The sequence below is a fragment of the Poromitra crassiceps genome, assembly GCF_964638095.1.
Source record: "Poromitra crassiceps genome assembly, chromosome: 1".
In the NCBI taxonomy this organism is placed as follows: Eukaryota; Metazoa; Chordata; class Actinopteri; order Beryciformes; family Melamphaidae; genus Poromitra; species Poromitra crassiceps.
In genome coordinates this window covers 36,576,539-36,590,059 of record NC_139623.1, presented here as the reverse complement: position 1 = coordinate 36,590,059, position 13,521 = coordinate 36,576,539, and the positions used below count along the sequence as shown (strand labels likewise).

The 13,521-nt window shown below is 44.4% G+C and overlaps 1 protein-coding gene across 1 annotated transcript in view; it reads left to right on the top strand.

Annotated features, from left to right (window-relative positions):
- The window catches only part of zfat (zinc finger and AT hook domain containing), a 48,460-nt gene extending 35,252 nt beyond the window's left edge, over window positions 1-13,208 (top strand). The window contains exons 18-24 of the mRNA XM_083643046.1: window positions 4,138-4,311; window positions 4,485-4,573; window positions 7,169-7,307; window positions 7,527-7,642; window positions 11,943-12,036; window positions 12,491-12,597; window positions 12,716-13,208. Of these exons, the coding sequence (XP_083499172.1) occupies window positions 4,138-4,311; window positions 4,485-4,573; window positions 7,169-7,307; window positions 7,527-7,642; window positions 11,943-12,036; window positions 12,491-12,597; window positions 12,716-12,907 (911 nt within the window). The 3' untranslated portion in view covers window positions 12,908-13,208. The remainder of the gene's footprint in view (window positions 1-4,137; window positions 4,312-4,484; window positions 4,574-7,168; window positions 7,308-7,526; window positions 7,643-11,942; window positions 12,037-12,490; window positions 12,598-12,715) is intronic.
- Window positions 13,209-13,521: the final 313 nt, after the last annotated feature.

The window sequence follows — 13,521 nt, the reverse complement described above, 5'->3', positions numbered from 1 at the left end:
CAGCTTAGAGGTGTATTATCGCTATCAGGTGGACTGAAGTTGCACTACAGACAGTTATGGGCCACACTCGGGAGCCCTGCTTAATTTTTTTTTTTTTTTTATTACAAAAAAAATCGGTATACCGATTCGATCCGGTTTAGACGGCAATATCGAACCGGTTTTAAAATTTTCAAACCGACCCAGCCCTAGGTCCGAGTTAAATTTTATGCGATCTCCTGTTTCTAAATATATCTGTATCGTTTGGTTTGAACAAGTAAAACTATTTTTATACCAATTTTACGATATGTCTATGGGAAAATAAATGGCGGATGAAAACAGTACAGTGCTGAAGCAGGAAGTGACACTTTGGCTCTCTATATAAACCATGGCTATGTGAGATATATTAAAACTACAATACAAATCGCTTGTGTCAACTCTTCCTATTCTTGTTCCCGTTTGGGTCTAATCCAGTTAAAGCTTGTTAAGGATATGATTTAATGGGTATTAAATAGGGCTGTGAAATAAAATCGATACGGCAATATATCGCAATACTTTTTTGATGCGATACTGTATCGATATCTCCCATATCGATTTTTTTGCACAGCCCTGACACAATAAGAATACTTTTTATTTCAGTGCGTTCAGTAACACACTCAACACTCAATAGTTTTGACTAAATTTGTCCACTAAGTTATCAATATAAAGTGATGTAAATATTATTACACTGGGCGTATTTTCATCGCATGAACATGATATAAAAACAATTGCAACTCAATTGCAAGTAGCCGAAATGAATGCGGAAAAGGAAAGCGGAAGTGACAGAAAAGCCACCGTCACTTCGTCACTTCCTTTTCCGCGTCCATTTCGTCTATTTTCTAATAACGTTAACGCATAACGAGAGAATATGGCAATATGCTAGAGTCCAAACTGGACTCTAATAACCTCAGGCATCTATGGAGAGGACTCCATGCTGCCACTGACTTCAAGGGGGAGAAACAGCAATCCCCCCACACATCACCCTCCCTACCGGACGAACTCAACGCGTTCTACGCTAGGTTTGACCCCTCTGCCAGAGCGCCTCCCCTCCTCCCCCCCTCCTCTCCTACCCCTCTCCCCCCCACCACCACCCCACCTCCACCACCTCTCCTCCCCCCCTCAGCCACCTCTCCCCCCATCACCCCTCCTCCTCTCCTCCCCCCCATCACCCCCCCTCTCTCCTCCCCCCCACCACCCCCCCTCCCCCCTCCTCTCCTCCCCCCCCTGCCACCTCTCCCCCCCATCACCCCTCCTCCTCTCCGTCCCCCCACCACCCCTCCTGCTCTCCTCCCCCCCACCACCCCCACTGCCCTCCTTCCCCCGACCACCTCCCCGCAACCTCTCCCCCCCACCACCCCTCCTCCTCTCCTCCCTCCCACCCCTCAGCATCCCCACCCCCTCCCATTCCCACCTCCCACCCCCCACAGATCCAGACCGCCCTCTCACCATCACTGAGGATGAGGTGCGCCGGTCGTTCCTGCGTATCAACCCACGCAAGGCGGCCCGCCCGGACAGCATCCCCGGGCGGGTCCTCAAGGCCTGCGCCCACCAGCTGGCAGGCGTATTCACAGACATTTTCAACCAGTCTCTCTCCCTCTGACAAGTTCCCTCCTGCTTCAAAGCAGCGACAATCATCCCCATTCCCAAGCAGCAGAAAGTGACCAGCCTCAATGACTGGCGCCCAATAGCCCTCACGCCAATAGCCAGCAAGTGCTTTGAAAAGCTGGTTATATCACAGATCCGCCCCACACTCCCCCCGGACCACGACCCGCTACAATTTGCATACCGCCCCAACAGGAGCACAGCGGATGCAGTAGCACACGTGCTCCACACCGCCCTGTCCCACCTGGAGGGGAAGGACACCTATGTAAGAATGCTGTTCGTGGACTACAGCTCAGCATTCAACACCATAGTACCCTCCAGGCTGGTACGCAAGCTCAAGGATCTGGGACTAAACACAGCAATGTGCGACTGGATCCTGGATTTCCTGACAGATCGCCGCCAGGTGGTGAGGGTGGGCAACCTCACCTCCTCCCCACTGACCATCAGCATAGGAGCGCCCCAGGGGTGCGTCTCCAGCCCCTTCTGGTACGACCTCTACACCCACGACTGCGTGGCGACTCAAACTTCGAACACCATCGTGAAGTTTGCAGACGACACAGCAGTCATGGGGCTGATCTCGGGGGGGCGACGAGACGGCCTACAGAGAGGAGGTGGGGGCCCTGGAACAATGGTGCCAGGACAACCACCTCTCTCTGAACGTCTCCAAGACCAAGGAAATCATTGTAGACTACAGGGGGGGGGGGTGCACACCCCCCAATCACCATCAACGGCACAGTGGTGGAAAGGGTGGACAGCTTCAAGTACCTGGGAGTCAACATCCACCAGGACCTGACTTGGGCCGGTCACACCGCCACTGTTGTCAAAAAGGCCCAACAGCGACTACATGGACTCAGGCGCCTGAAGAAATTTGGGCTAAGGCCAGAAATCCTTAGGGACTTCTACAGAGGCACCATTGAAAGCCTGCTGACTGGCTGCTTCACCACCTGGTACGGGAACTGTACCACCATGGACCGCAGGGCGCTACGAAGAGTGAGACGCGCGGCCCAGCACGTAACAGGATGTGAGTTGCCAGAACTGCATGAACTGTACAACCAGCGGTGCCTCAGGAGGTCCCTGAAGATCATCAAGGACACAAACCACCCCCACAACAGCCTGTTCTCCCTGTTACCCTCAGGGAGGAGATACAGGGTTCCAAAAGCACGCACAAATCGCTTGAGGGACAGTTTCTTCCCGCAGGCCACGAGACTCCTTAACATACACAAATAGTGTAGTAGCTGTACTGTACTGTAGCTGCTACCATTATGTATGTCTAATGTTTAATTGTATGTTTAATTAGGTATATGCTATTTGCACCTGTATGTCAAATACGTCGAATTTAAAATGTTTAAGCACGTCTAAAGTATGCACATGACATGTGCACCTATGTGCAGTGAATATGCCACTGTCTCTGACTTGTCTTATCACTCTACTGCCTTATTGCTTGTTGTGTCTCTTGTTGTTTTTGCACTCATATGCCCTGTTATATTTGTACTATGTTGTAAACGGATTTCACAGCACAAGAATTTCACACGTGATACTTGTACCACGGAGTGACAATAAAAAAATCTTGAATCTTGAATCATAAACACACTGCATAGAAGACGTCAACTCGTCTTACAACAGTGGAAAATTACTGGAAAGTCGCGGTGCAAGTTGCTATTTAGACTGTAAACAGTGGAAAAGGAAAAGGAAGTGACGGTGGCAGTGCTTCAGCTGTACCAGAGATTTTTCATCCGCCATTTATTTTCCCATAGACCTTTCATAAAATGCTTATAAAAAGAGTTTTACTTGTTCAAACCAAACGGTACAGATACATTTAGAAACAGGAGAGATCCCACAACATTTCACTCAGACCAAAACGTTAAAAAATGTGAGTTTGAAGACAATATTTTTTCGATGTTGTTTTTTAAAGTTTTGGTCCGAGTGAAATGTTGTATGGTCTCTCCCGATTATGGCGTTAGCTGAACGTTTGGTTTACCAGTAAAACTCTTTTTATAAGCATTTTACGAAATGTCTATGGGAAAATGAATGGCGGATGCAAATCTCTGGTACAGTGCTGAAGCAGGAAGTGACGCTCTCTATAATAACCTATAGGACCTTGTTTTAATGTATTTTATTTTTTTATTTTATTAGTTTATTTGGCAGGGACATATACAAAAAACATTCAACCCCATAGGGGAAGAGATGCTTTGCAACAGATTTAGCCATAGGCTACTTTGCTGGCAACACCTCTTGGCCTCACGGGAGAAACCACTATAGTTTGGAAAATTCTTTATACTACTGGTAACCTATTCCACTCCTTTATGGCTTTGAAGGAGAAAGCAGTCTGAGCGAATACTGACTTTCTCTGAGGAACATTACAGTTGCCGCCCCATATGCTTGTTCCTAGTCTTTAGGCTAGTTAGGCTGTTGGGTGATTATTGAACTGTGTGTGTCTGTACTGTGTGTGTGTGTGTGTGTGTGTGTGTGTGTGTGTGTGTGTGTATGTGTATGTGTGTGTGTGTGTGTGCACGCGCGCAGGTTTGAAGCCATACCGCTGCAGTGTGTGTGACTATGCAGGTCGCAGTAAGAGTAACCTGAAGACTCACATGAACCGACACAGCACAGAGAGAAGTCACCTGTGTGACCTCTGTGGGAAAAAGTTCAAATCTAAAGTTACGCTGAAAAGCCACAGACTTAGCCACACCGCTGAAGGTAGGTACATTGTAAATACTATTGTTGTCACTGCTTTTTTAATTACATTTTGAAATGTTATGTGTTGTTATTTTGCTGTTTTGTGTTCTGTGTAAAGATTGCTTGAGATGCAAAAATATGAATAACACACTAATAATGATGATAATAACGAGGACAATGATGTTTTTGCCCAGGGAAACAGTTTCACTGTTCAGAGTGTGACTATACCTCTGTCTCTAAACCTGCCCTGCTCAGACACATGGAGCAACATGCTGAATTTAAGGTTACAACACACACACACACACACACACACACACACACACACACACACACACACACACACACTCACACTCACACTCACACTCACACTCACACTCACTCACTCACTCACACACTCACACTGAGCCCTATCTTTCTACCGCGCTAATTAGCGCCTGTGCTGTGTTTAGCGCTGGGCGGTAGCACAATTGGAGTCATGCCAAAATCATCTGCTATTCTCCGTGGCCCGCAAAAATGCCTGCGTTCTCCGTGCAAAAGCAGAAATGGGTGTGCTTATTAGCTGCACAGGCAAGAATTATGCACAGGTGTTGCCTGGATGTTACATCAATCAAACCAATCAGATCCCCATCTCTCATTCCCTTTAATAAAGTTTTACGTGATACATGCTATAATCTCCATGTGTAATTTGGACATCTCAACACCATCGCATCATATACCAATAACACTGTTAAAAAAATCTGTGATTTGCAGCTTTTAATTGATGCAATTCGGGTTCTTTGGTTGACTCATAAATAGAAACGTATTTGCCATGGGGAAACAGGGACATTTGATTGACAAAAATGATTTTGCAAGTAGGCTAGTGGGATTTTGGAGATAGAGAGACAGGAGAAGCACGTTTCCATCAGCCCGCATTCGTTTTGTTTGATTGACAGGTGATAGAAGAATGCCGTGAGCTCGAGCAGACCTCTGAATGTAGGCTACACAAAGGGGAAAAATAATTATAGACTAATATTATAGTAGGCTATTAATCATAGCATATGGGGACATTCACACCAAAAGCGTTTTCGTCTTTCTGCAATTAATTCTCTATGTAAGGACGCGCTAAATGTGCTCCTCTTTTAATGAACGCACCTGGCGTTTAGCGTTGGTGGCGTCTATTGTTTTTGGAGGAGCGCTGTGGCCGTTTTAAAGCTGAAAAAAGTTGAACATTAGAGGAAAAGCGCCCTGCTCGTCTTTTCCTCCTACCATTTCTCCTACCGAGGTATCCTCAACCTCTGCTGCTGCCAGAATTGACAATAATCTGGCTTTCATGTTGACAGTGAACAACATCAAACAGACAAAACTAGCTGGCTACCGTCCGTGCCCCTCCGTGCGCTGTGTTTTGTGCACAATGGAAGCGCCCTCGACATGATTTTCATAGCGTTCTGACTGAAAAAGACGCTTTTGGTGTGAATGTCCCCTTAGTGATTAATCTGGGCGATGCAGTATGGTGTGTGTGTGTGTGTGTGTGTGTGTGTGTGTGTGTGTGTGTGTGTGTGTGTGTGTGTGTGTGTGTGTGTGTGTGTGTGTGTGTCTATTTGAAGGGTTCATTTCCGAGCGGTGCGCCGTGGCGAGCCTGCCGGCGCAGCCTGCATGCAGCTCCTCGAAAATGTGACTGGACACAGCTGACGCTAACAGCGCGCATATGATATAATATAATATAGATGGGGAGATAACGGGAGAGAGGGAAAGCTATTACCAAGTATATGCACTACATTCTCTCCTTGGGCTAACTTCATTGTCATTGAAATCCTAGTAACATCATACAATTTACTGTAATTTTATTTAATATCTAACACTTCACCATGTCCAAATCCAGCTTCTAAGTGTAAAAATCACTTTTGAATATACAGTATTTATTAGTTTATTTAAAAAACAACAACTAACAACAGCTAGTCTTCCTGGGGTCCAAGACAACATTACACATTACATGACGAGCACTAAATTAAAATACAAAAACAAGTATAAAAAAAGAATAAAAAAATAAAATAAAAAGCAAATCTAAAAGCAAGACAAGACAATACAGCAGGGTCAGCTACCCCTCTAGCTGGCCAATGGGCTTAAATATTAAAATCCGCTTAGTACGTTAGTAGTTGACAAACGTCAGACATAAAACAAGCATGAATTCGCAATAGCTGTGACCAGATATGTGATGTCACTCATAGTGTGATGTCATGCACTCCCTTATGGTGTCATCCACTCCATTGTGAAATTTGCTCCCCACCGCCCCCCTTTTAGCCAATTCGCATGAACACAAACACACACCTTCGGACGCACGCACGCATGCACGCACACGCACACACACACACACACACACACACACACACACACACACACACACACACACACACACACTTGTCCTCCATGCCAAATTTCAACTTAATGTGCCTGCTAAAGGGCGGTGAACTTTTTGTTGACTGACCAACCAACATAGTGACTTAAAGAGCTGCTGGCCCTAAAAACCAAAAACCACACCTAAAAACCAAAACAAGACTAAGCAAGCAAGAATAGTTAAGCCCGACCCGGACTGCTGCTGCTGAACACTCAGGCATGCATGTTTCAACAATGGGGAGTCAGTCAGTCAGTCAGCCCCTGAGGTGTTTGTTGGCCTCCCCATTCCGGGTCCGGCAAACAAACAGATGAGTAGTTTGTTTGTTTCTTTGTTTGTTTATTTAGCTCCCCATTAGCTACTGTAAAGAAACAGTAGCTACTCTAGGAGTAGGAGATAGCATGTTTGATGAAAATAGTTATTGAAATATTAATGCAAATTGGGAAAAGAAAATGCAATCCAACAACAATATTTTGTTTTCCACTTGTGTATACATAATTTGCTTTGTAGCCTTTTCGTTGTGCCCACTGCCACTACTCCTGTAACATCGCCGGCCCCCTGAAACGACACTACAGCAAGAAACACCCAGATCAGGAATACCAGAATGCTGGACCTGGACAGCCGGACCCAGATACTCTGGAACAGCAAGGTCGGTTTCTCTGCTCTTAAAGCTGTATTTCACTTTGGAAGAACTTCAGCATTCAAGCAGAACAGATTCACTTTCTCATCTACACTGATTTTATTTTTGATATTTCACAATGCATTGCCAATAGGAAACATTTTCTGGGAAACAGTGGCTATGTTTACATGCACACCAATGTTTCAGCTTTAAGGTGATGTTAATACTAATACCTGTGCCTGTGTTCAGGTGGTATGAAGTGTCCTGTGTGTGAGTTTGTTTATGGCACCAAGTGGGAGCTGAACCGCCACCTGAAGAACAAACACAACCTGAAACTGGTGGACACAGGACAAAGCACCTGGGAGGTACACGCACGCACGCACGCACACACACACACACACACACACACACACACACACACACACACACACACACACACATACACACACACACAATACACAGATGTACAGTACAGTTTACAACTTCCAATCATGGAAGTTGTAAACCCTCATTAGTGTTTTGCTTGCATCTGTGTTTACCCTGCCTTTTTGACACAAAATGGCCCCCGTGAAAAGGGTGTATCGTCAGCGCTAGGGTCTCGTAATCCAAACCAAGTTTGATTGATTGCCTGCACCTGATATCGTTTGTGCCCACATGCACAATCACTGTATGGGCAGAGGGGTGATGCTCAATGATGGGCGGGATATATCTTCTACTATGTCAAGGACTTTTGTGCCAGAGAAAGAATATGTAATGCCATTTGGGATAGCAACGTATCTAACAATGGAATCACCAACTAGGATGTATTCTGTCTGGTCTTTAAAGTTGTATTGTCACTGTATGTTGTGTATAAGAAAGAAATACAATAAACATATTGGGGGGGGGGGGGATAGGATGTATTCTGGATGTGGAATATGGAGGCTAGCATTTGCACAGCTAGCTGTACTAGCCGCAGGTGGGAGGACAGGGGGCAGGGGGAGGTGGATGGAGACGGTGCAGGAAAGACTCGGAGATGCTTTGCGGAGGGAGAGGGAGGGTTGAATGCATTGCTGCGGGGACAGGTGTAATATGCTACCTCATTGATATAGAATTTAAACTTGTAAAAAAAAAGTCAGGGTGTTAGCGACAGATGTAATAATAATGATAAATATAGCCGCAAGCGGCGATGCGGGGTCCAAGCTTCCGGTGACTTGGGGGGTATATGTCAGATAGTGCACATTTATTCAGACTTGGTATGTGCACAAGTAAACAAAGTTTGGTTGAGATCCGGTGACCTGACGGTTTCCAAGCAGTACTAGTAGTAGTAGTAGTAGCAGTAGTAGTAATAGTGTTGGTAGTAGAGGGAGTGGTAGCAGTAGTAGCAGCAGAAGTACTAAGAATAGTAAATGGTAAATGGACTGCATTTATATAGCGCTTTTATCCAAAGCGTTACAATGTGCCTACATTCACCCATTCACACACCGAAGGCGGCCAGCTGCCACGCAGGGTGCTGGCACAGCCATCGGGAGCAATTTGGGGTTCAGTGTCTTGCCCAAGGACACTTCGACGTGCGGACTGGAGGAGCCGGGGAACGAACCACCAACCTTCTAATTAGTGGACAACCCGCTCTACCTCCTGAGCCACAGCCGCCACTAGTAGCCAATAGTAGTAGTAGTAGTAGCAGCAGCAGCAGTAGTAGTGGTGGTTGGCTGTTATAGCGCCACCATCTGGTGGATTGGTGTAATTTTTTCCTTTGAGTAGTGGGTGATGTCTTGAAACTTGAAGTAGTACTTGGATAGAAAGCAGTTTTTGTGTACAATATCCCTTTAAGTATCTGGACAGAAAGTGGTATTTGGGTAGAACATACTGTCAATACGACAAGTACTTCTCTGGCTCTGCAGATACATATAATATGGTCTACAAAGTTAAATACAACAGTCTGGATAGCTCACTTGGTAAAGCTCATGACTTATGCTAACTAAAGACTATTGTGGCTCAAAGTTCAAACCCCATGTGGGATGAACAATTTTCAACTTCAGACAGTTAAGTCAGTAATAGTAATTAAAACCCCACATGTTGCCTCCTTATTTTGCGGTGTTTCATGAACTTTTTCAATATCTTGGAAATGTTAGCTGGAGATTGCGTGGCTGTGTTCAAGAACGTGTTTTGCAACAGGAGAGGTTAGTTCTTGTCTCATGATGGAGCTTTTGTGTTCTGAAATCAGAATTTTCAGTTGTCATTGAGTCTTTCCCACACACACATCAAACCATAGGGCATAGTGGCGTCCACTACAGAACGTTGATGGTTTTATCCCTGAAATTGCTTTTGATGACTATAGCCAGCACCCTGCATTGCAGCTTGTCATGCAGTCCATTTACCATTAAGGACATGTCTGTATTACACACATAATCCACTACTTTACATTAAAAGTCTGCCCTGAATGGAGGTGTTTGAACTAATTGGTGTGGGTTGTGCTGTTACAATGGAACTAAAGTAAAGGTAAAGTCCCACTGATTGTCACACAATGTGTGAAATTTGTTCTCCACATTTGTATCATCCCCTGGGGGAGCGGTGAGCGGCAGCGTGCGCCGCGCTCGGGAATCATATGGTGATCTAACCCCCCAATTCCAACCCTTTGATGCTGAGTGCCAAGCAGGGAGGCAAATGGGTCTCATTTTTATAGTCTTTGCTATGACTCGGCCGGGGATCGAACTCACGACCTCCCAGTCTCAGGGCGGCCATTCAGACCACAAGGCCACTGAGCTGGACACATGAGTGACAAGGATAATTCAGATTTAATTCTCTTTTTGGACCTTTCACATCTGAAGACACAATAATGTATTGGAATGTTTTTCCTTTCATATATCTGAAAGAAGGCTCCCAGCAAACACAATTACATCATGATGATGTTCTGATATCATCTTTCAGTGACGTCCAGGACTAGGCCAAATCGCAGCCGATTTGGGGATCATTTAGACATCTACACAGGAATGTCAAGAGGACGTCGAAATATGACGTTACCATAAATAGGCATATTCAGTTATTCTGCTATGTACACAGTGTGTATTCAGCAGCGTTATACATAATTATATCCAGATTAACCTTTATTCTACATTTTCAAAAAATAAAACAGTTACCTGGCCGTGGTTTGAACCCAGGACCTCCAGCTTTGGTGTCTGCTACTTTACCCCTACACCATCCTTCCACAGCAATAACAAGGCACGGATATAACCTTATTATGGCATAAACTTGTTTTTATTCAAACGTGGGTGTCAAGTCTTTGTGGATCGGGCATTACTGTGTGACATCTAAACCAACTATGTATTATGCTACAGCAGATGCAGAACCCCAAAACACATTAACCCCACCCAAAATGCTACATTCCAACTTCCAGTAGTAGTAGTAGTAGTAGTAGTAGTAGTAGTAGTAGTAGTAATAGTAGCAGAAGTAGTAATAGTAGTAGTAGTAGTGTTGGTAGTAGTGGGAGTGGTAGCAGTAGTAGCAGCAGTAGTTGTAATTGACCGGTTAATGAGTTGTGGGCAATTTAGTGTTGGCGTGTGTTTCATTAAAAGTTTCGAGATTTAGCATTTCAAAACGGTTTCACGTATCCAAAATCCTTTACTAACCTTAGGTCGGGGTAGTCCATAGATGGCCCAGAAAAAGTTTTGTGTGATTTGGCCAAAAGGTCTAGGAGGAGCTCGCAAAAGTAGGTTTTTGATCAAATTCAAAATGGCGGAAAATCTACCACGCAGAAATGGGCGTGGCCTAGTGGGTTAGATACATGATGCTCCAGGGAAACCAGTAGATGTGGAATTTTGATTCTACAGCTCGCAGTTCAGAAGTTATGGACCGACAAACGTGAAATTGGCTGTTATAGCGCCACCATCTGGTGGATTGGTGTAATTTTTTTACTCTGAGTAGTGGGTGATGTCGTGAACCTGTGTGGAAAGTTTGGGTGATGGGGGGTGTATGGTTTCTGAGATCCACACACTTTTAGGGCAGGAAAAGAACAAAAGTAAATACACAAAAGTTTAAACATTTATCATTTCAAGACGGTTTCACGTATCCAAAATCCTTTAATAACTTTGAGTCAGGTAAGTCCAGAGATGCCACAGAAAAAGTTTAGGCTCATTCGGGCAAATGGCCTAGGACGAGTTCGTTTTTTTTTTTTTTTGAGAAAGTCCAAGATGGCGGAAAATCTAGGCACACGCAAATGGGCGTGGCCTATATGGATAGATGCGTATTGATCCAGGGAATACAGCCGAAGTGGAATTTTGATTCTACGCCTCACGGTTCAGAAGATATGGACCATAACGCGAAATGGTCTGTTATAGCGCCACCATCTGGCCGATATGGGTCATTTTTTGTTTCTGAGTAGTGAGGCACATTTACAATCTATGTGCCCAGTCTGGCTATGCTGAGCCTTACAGTTTCTGCTGTACATACAGTTTTACCGGAGAAGAAGAAAAAAAATAATCGGAACAGATACAATAGGGATCCACGCACTTCGTGCTTGGACCCCTAATAATAATAACAACAACGACGACCACCACAATCCGCTTTGTAACATTAACCAGACATGTTTGGAATGTTTTTAAAGTTCTGGATATTGATCATTTTTATTTGCCAAACCCCAGCAATTGCCAGCTAACACAAACTCTGTAATACATGTGTGAATATATCCAGGTGGTGGAGACAGTAGAGCAGCAGTATGTGCCTGAGGAGGATGAAGAACAACAGACAGAAGCAGCCGTAGCAGCTCTACAGGACAGCAACAGTGGTAAATAAATACACCTAACTCGACTCACCTAACTACAACTAACTCAATAACTGACTGACTCTGCAGGTAGTGGTAGCTACAAGACAACAACAGCATGGTAAATAGATAGACTGGCAAAGTGATTGACAATGGTGGCTGCAGCAGCAATGCAGGTCAACAGCAATGGTAAAATAACTGACTGATTGGCTGACGAGCTAAATATTGGACTAGCTGGCCGACTGGATCAAGCAGCTCACCAAGCCGCTGCATCCAACAAGCACCTTTTTCTCTCTCGCTATAGCCCTACACATATGCTTGGGGGAAATGCTGGTTATGGCTACGGCTGTTGCTATTAATTATGCAGTAACATAGTTTTTATTAATTTATTGAAGCATAGTCTACTGTATAAGACAAAATGTAGTCTTGAGTTACATACATAAATGTTTGTGTTTTTGTGTGTTGTGCGTGTGTACAGGAGCAGTTAATATTCTCCAGCAGTTTATTGAACTGGGTTCAGAGAGTCATGATGCTGTCGCCTCGGTGGTTGCCATGGCTCCAGGCACTGTTACTGTGGTAGAACAGGTAAACAACAACAACAACAATCCAGTTTACCCAGGAAATCATGAATGTCTACATGTCAACAAATTGCTGATGTTGAATCAGCTGAAACGGCATGACTGAGTTGTGACTGTTGCTGCAGGTGGCTGATGAACAAGAGGCCGGTAACCACAGCGACCAGCTGATGGTGGTGGAAGGGGAGGAGGGTCACCCTGGTGACCAGGTGATGGTGGTGGAGGAGGCGGACGGCATGGAGGCTATGACGGTCTTCACTCAGGGAGACAACACTCACTACATCGTCTATGTCCAGGAACAGACCGTAGAAATCAACTAGCACTAAAGAAAGACTTTTCTTCAAGCCACATCGGCACAAGCATGGCTCTATATGAGATGAGAAACAAGATTTCTGTGCGCAAGCTCTGGTTTGCCGTCTTTAAGTGAAAGAAGTGAGTATGAGCAGCCAGCTGCCATTTCCTGGAAAATTAATGTTAGAAAATATTAATTGACATAGGATTTAACAATAAGGAAATCAGCAGAGTAAAATTGCCTTCCTTTTCATTGTTAAGACTTTCCTATTTTATACTTAGATTTCTAATCAGTAACTTGGAAAAACGTATATAATTGGTTGTATGATAGTAATTGTGGACATAGTGTACAGTTTAGTAACATAAACTATTTTTTAATAAAATCCCTGTCCAGCAATGTTTGATACACTCAAGTCGCTTCATTATACTACTGAAAACTTGAAACCTTATGCTTGAGAAACTTTGTTTCTCAATAATAATAATAATAATAATAATCATTAACCTTCAACCGTTTTTGCTATTTAAAATAAATACATAAATAAAATAAAATAAAAACATTTAAAGATTTGGCTAGTTTTGAGCTTGTGACACTATACATAATCTCAGGTAATACACAGACCATATTGGAGATGAGTGCTCTCTG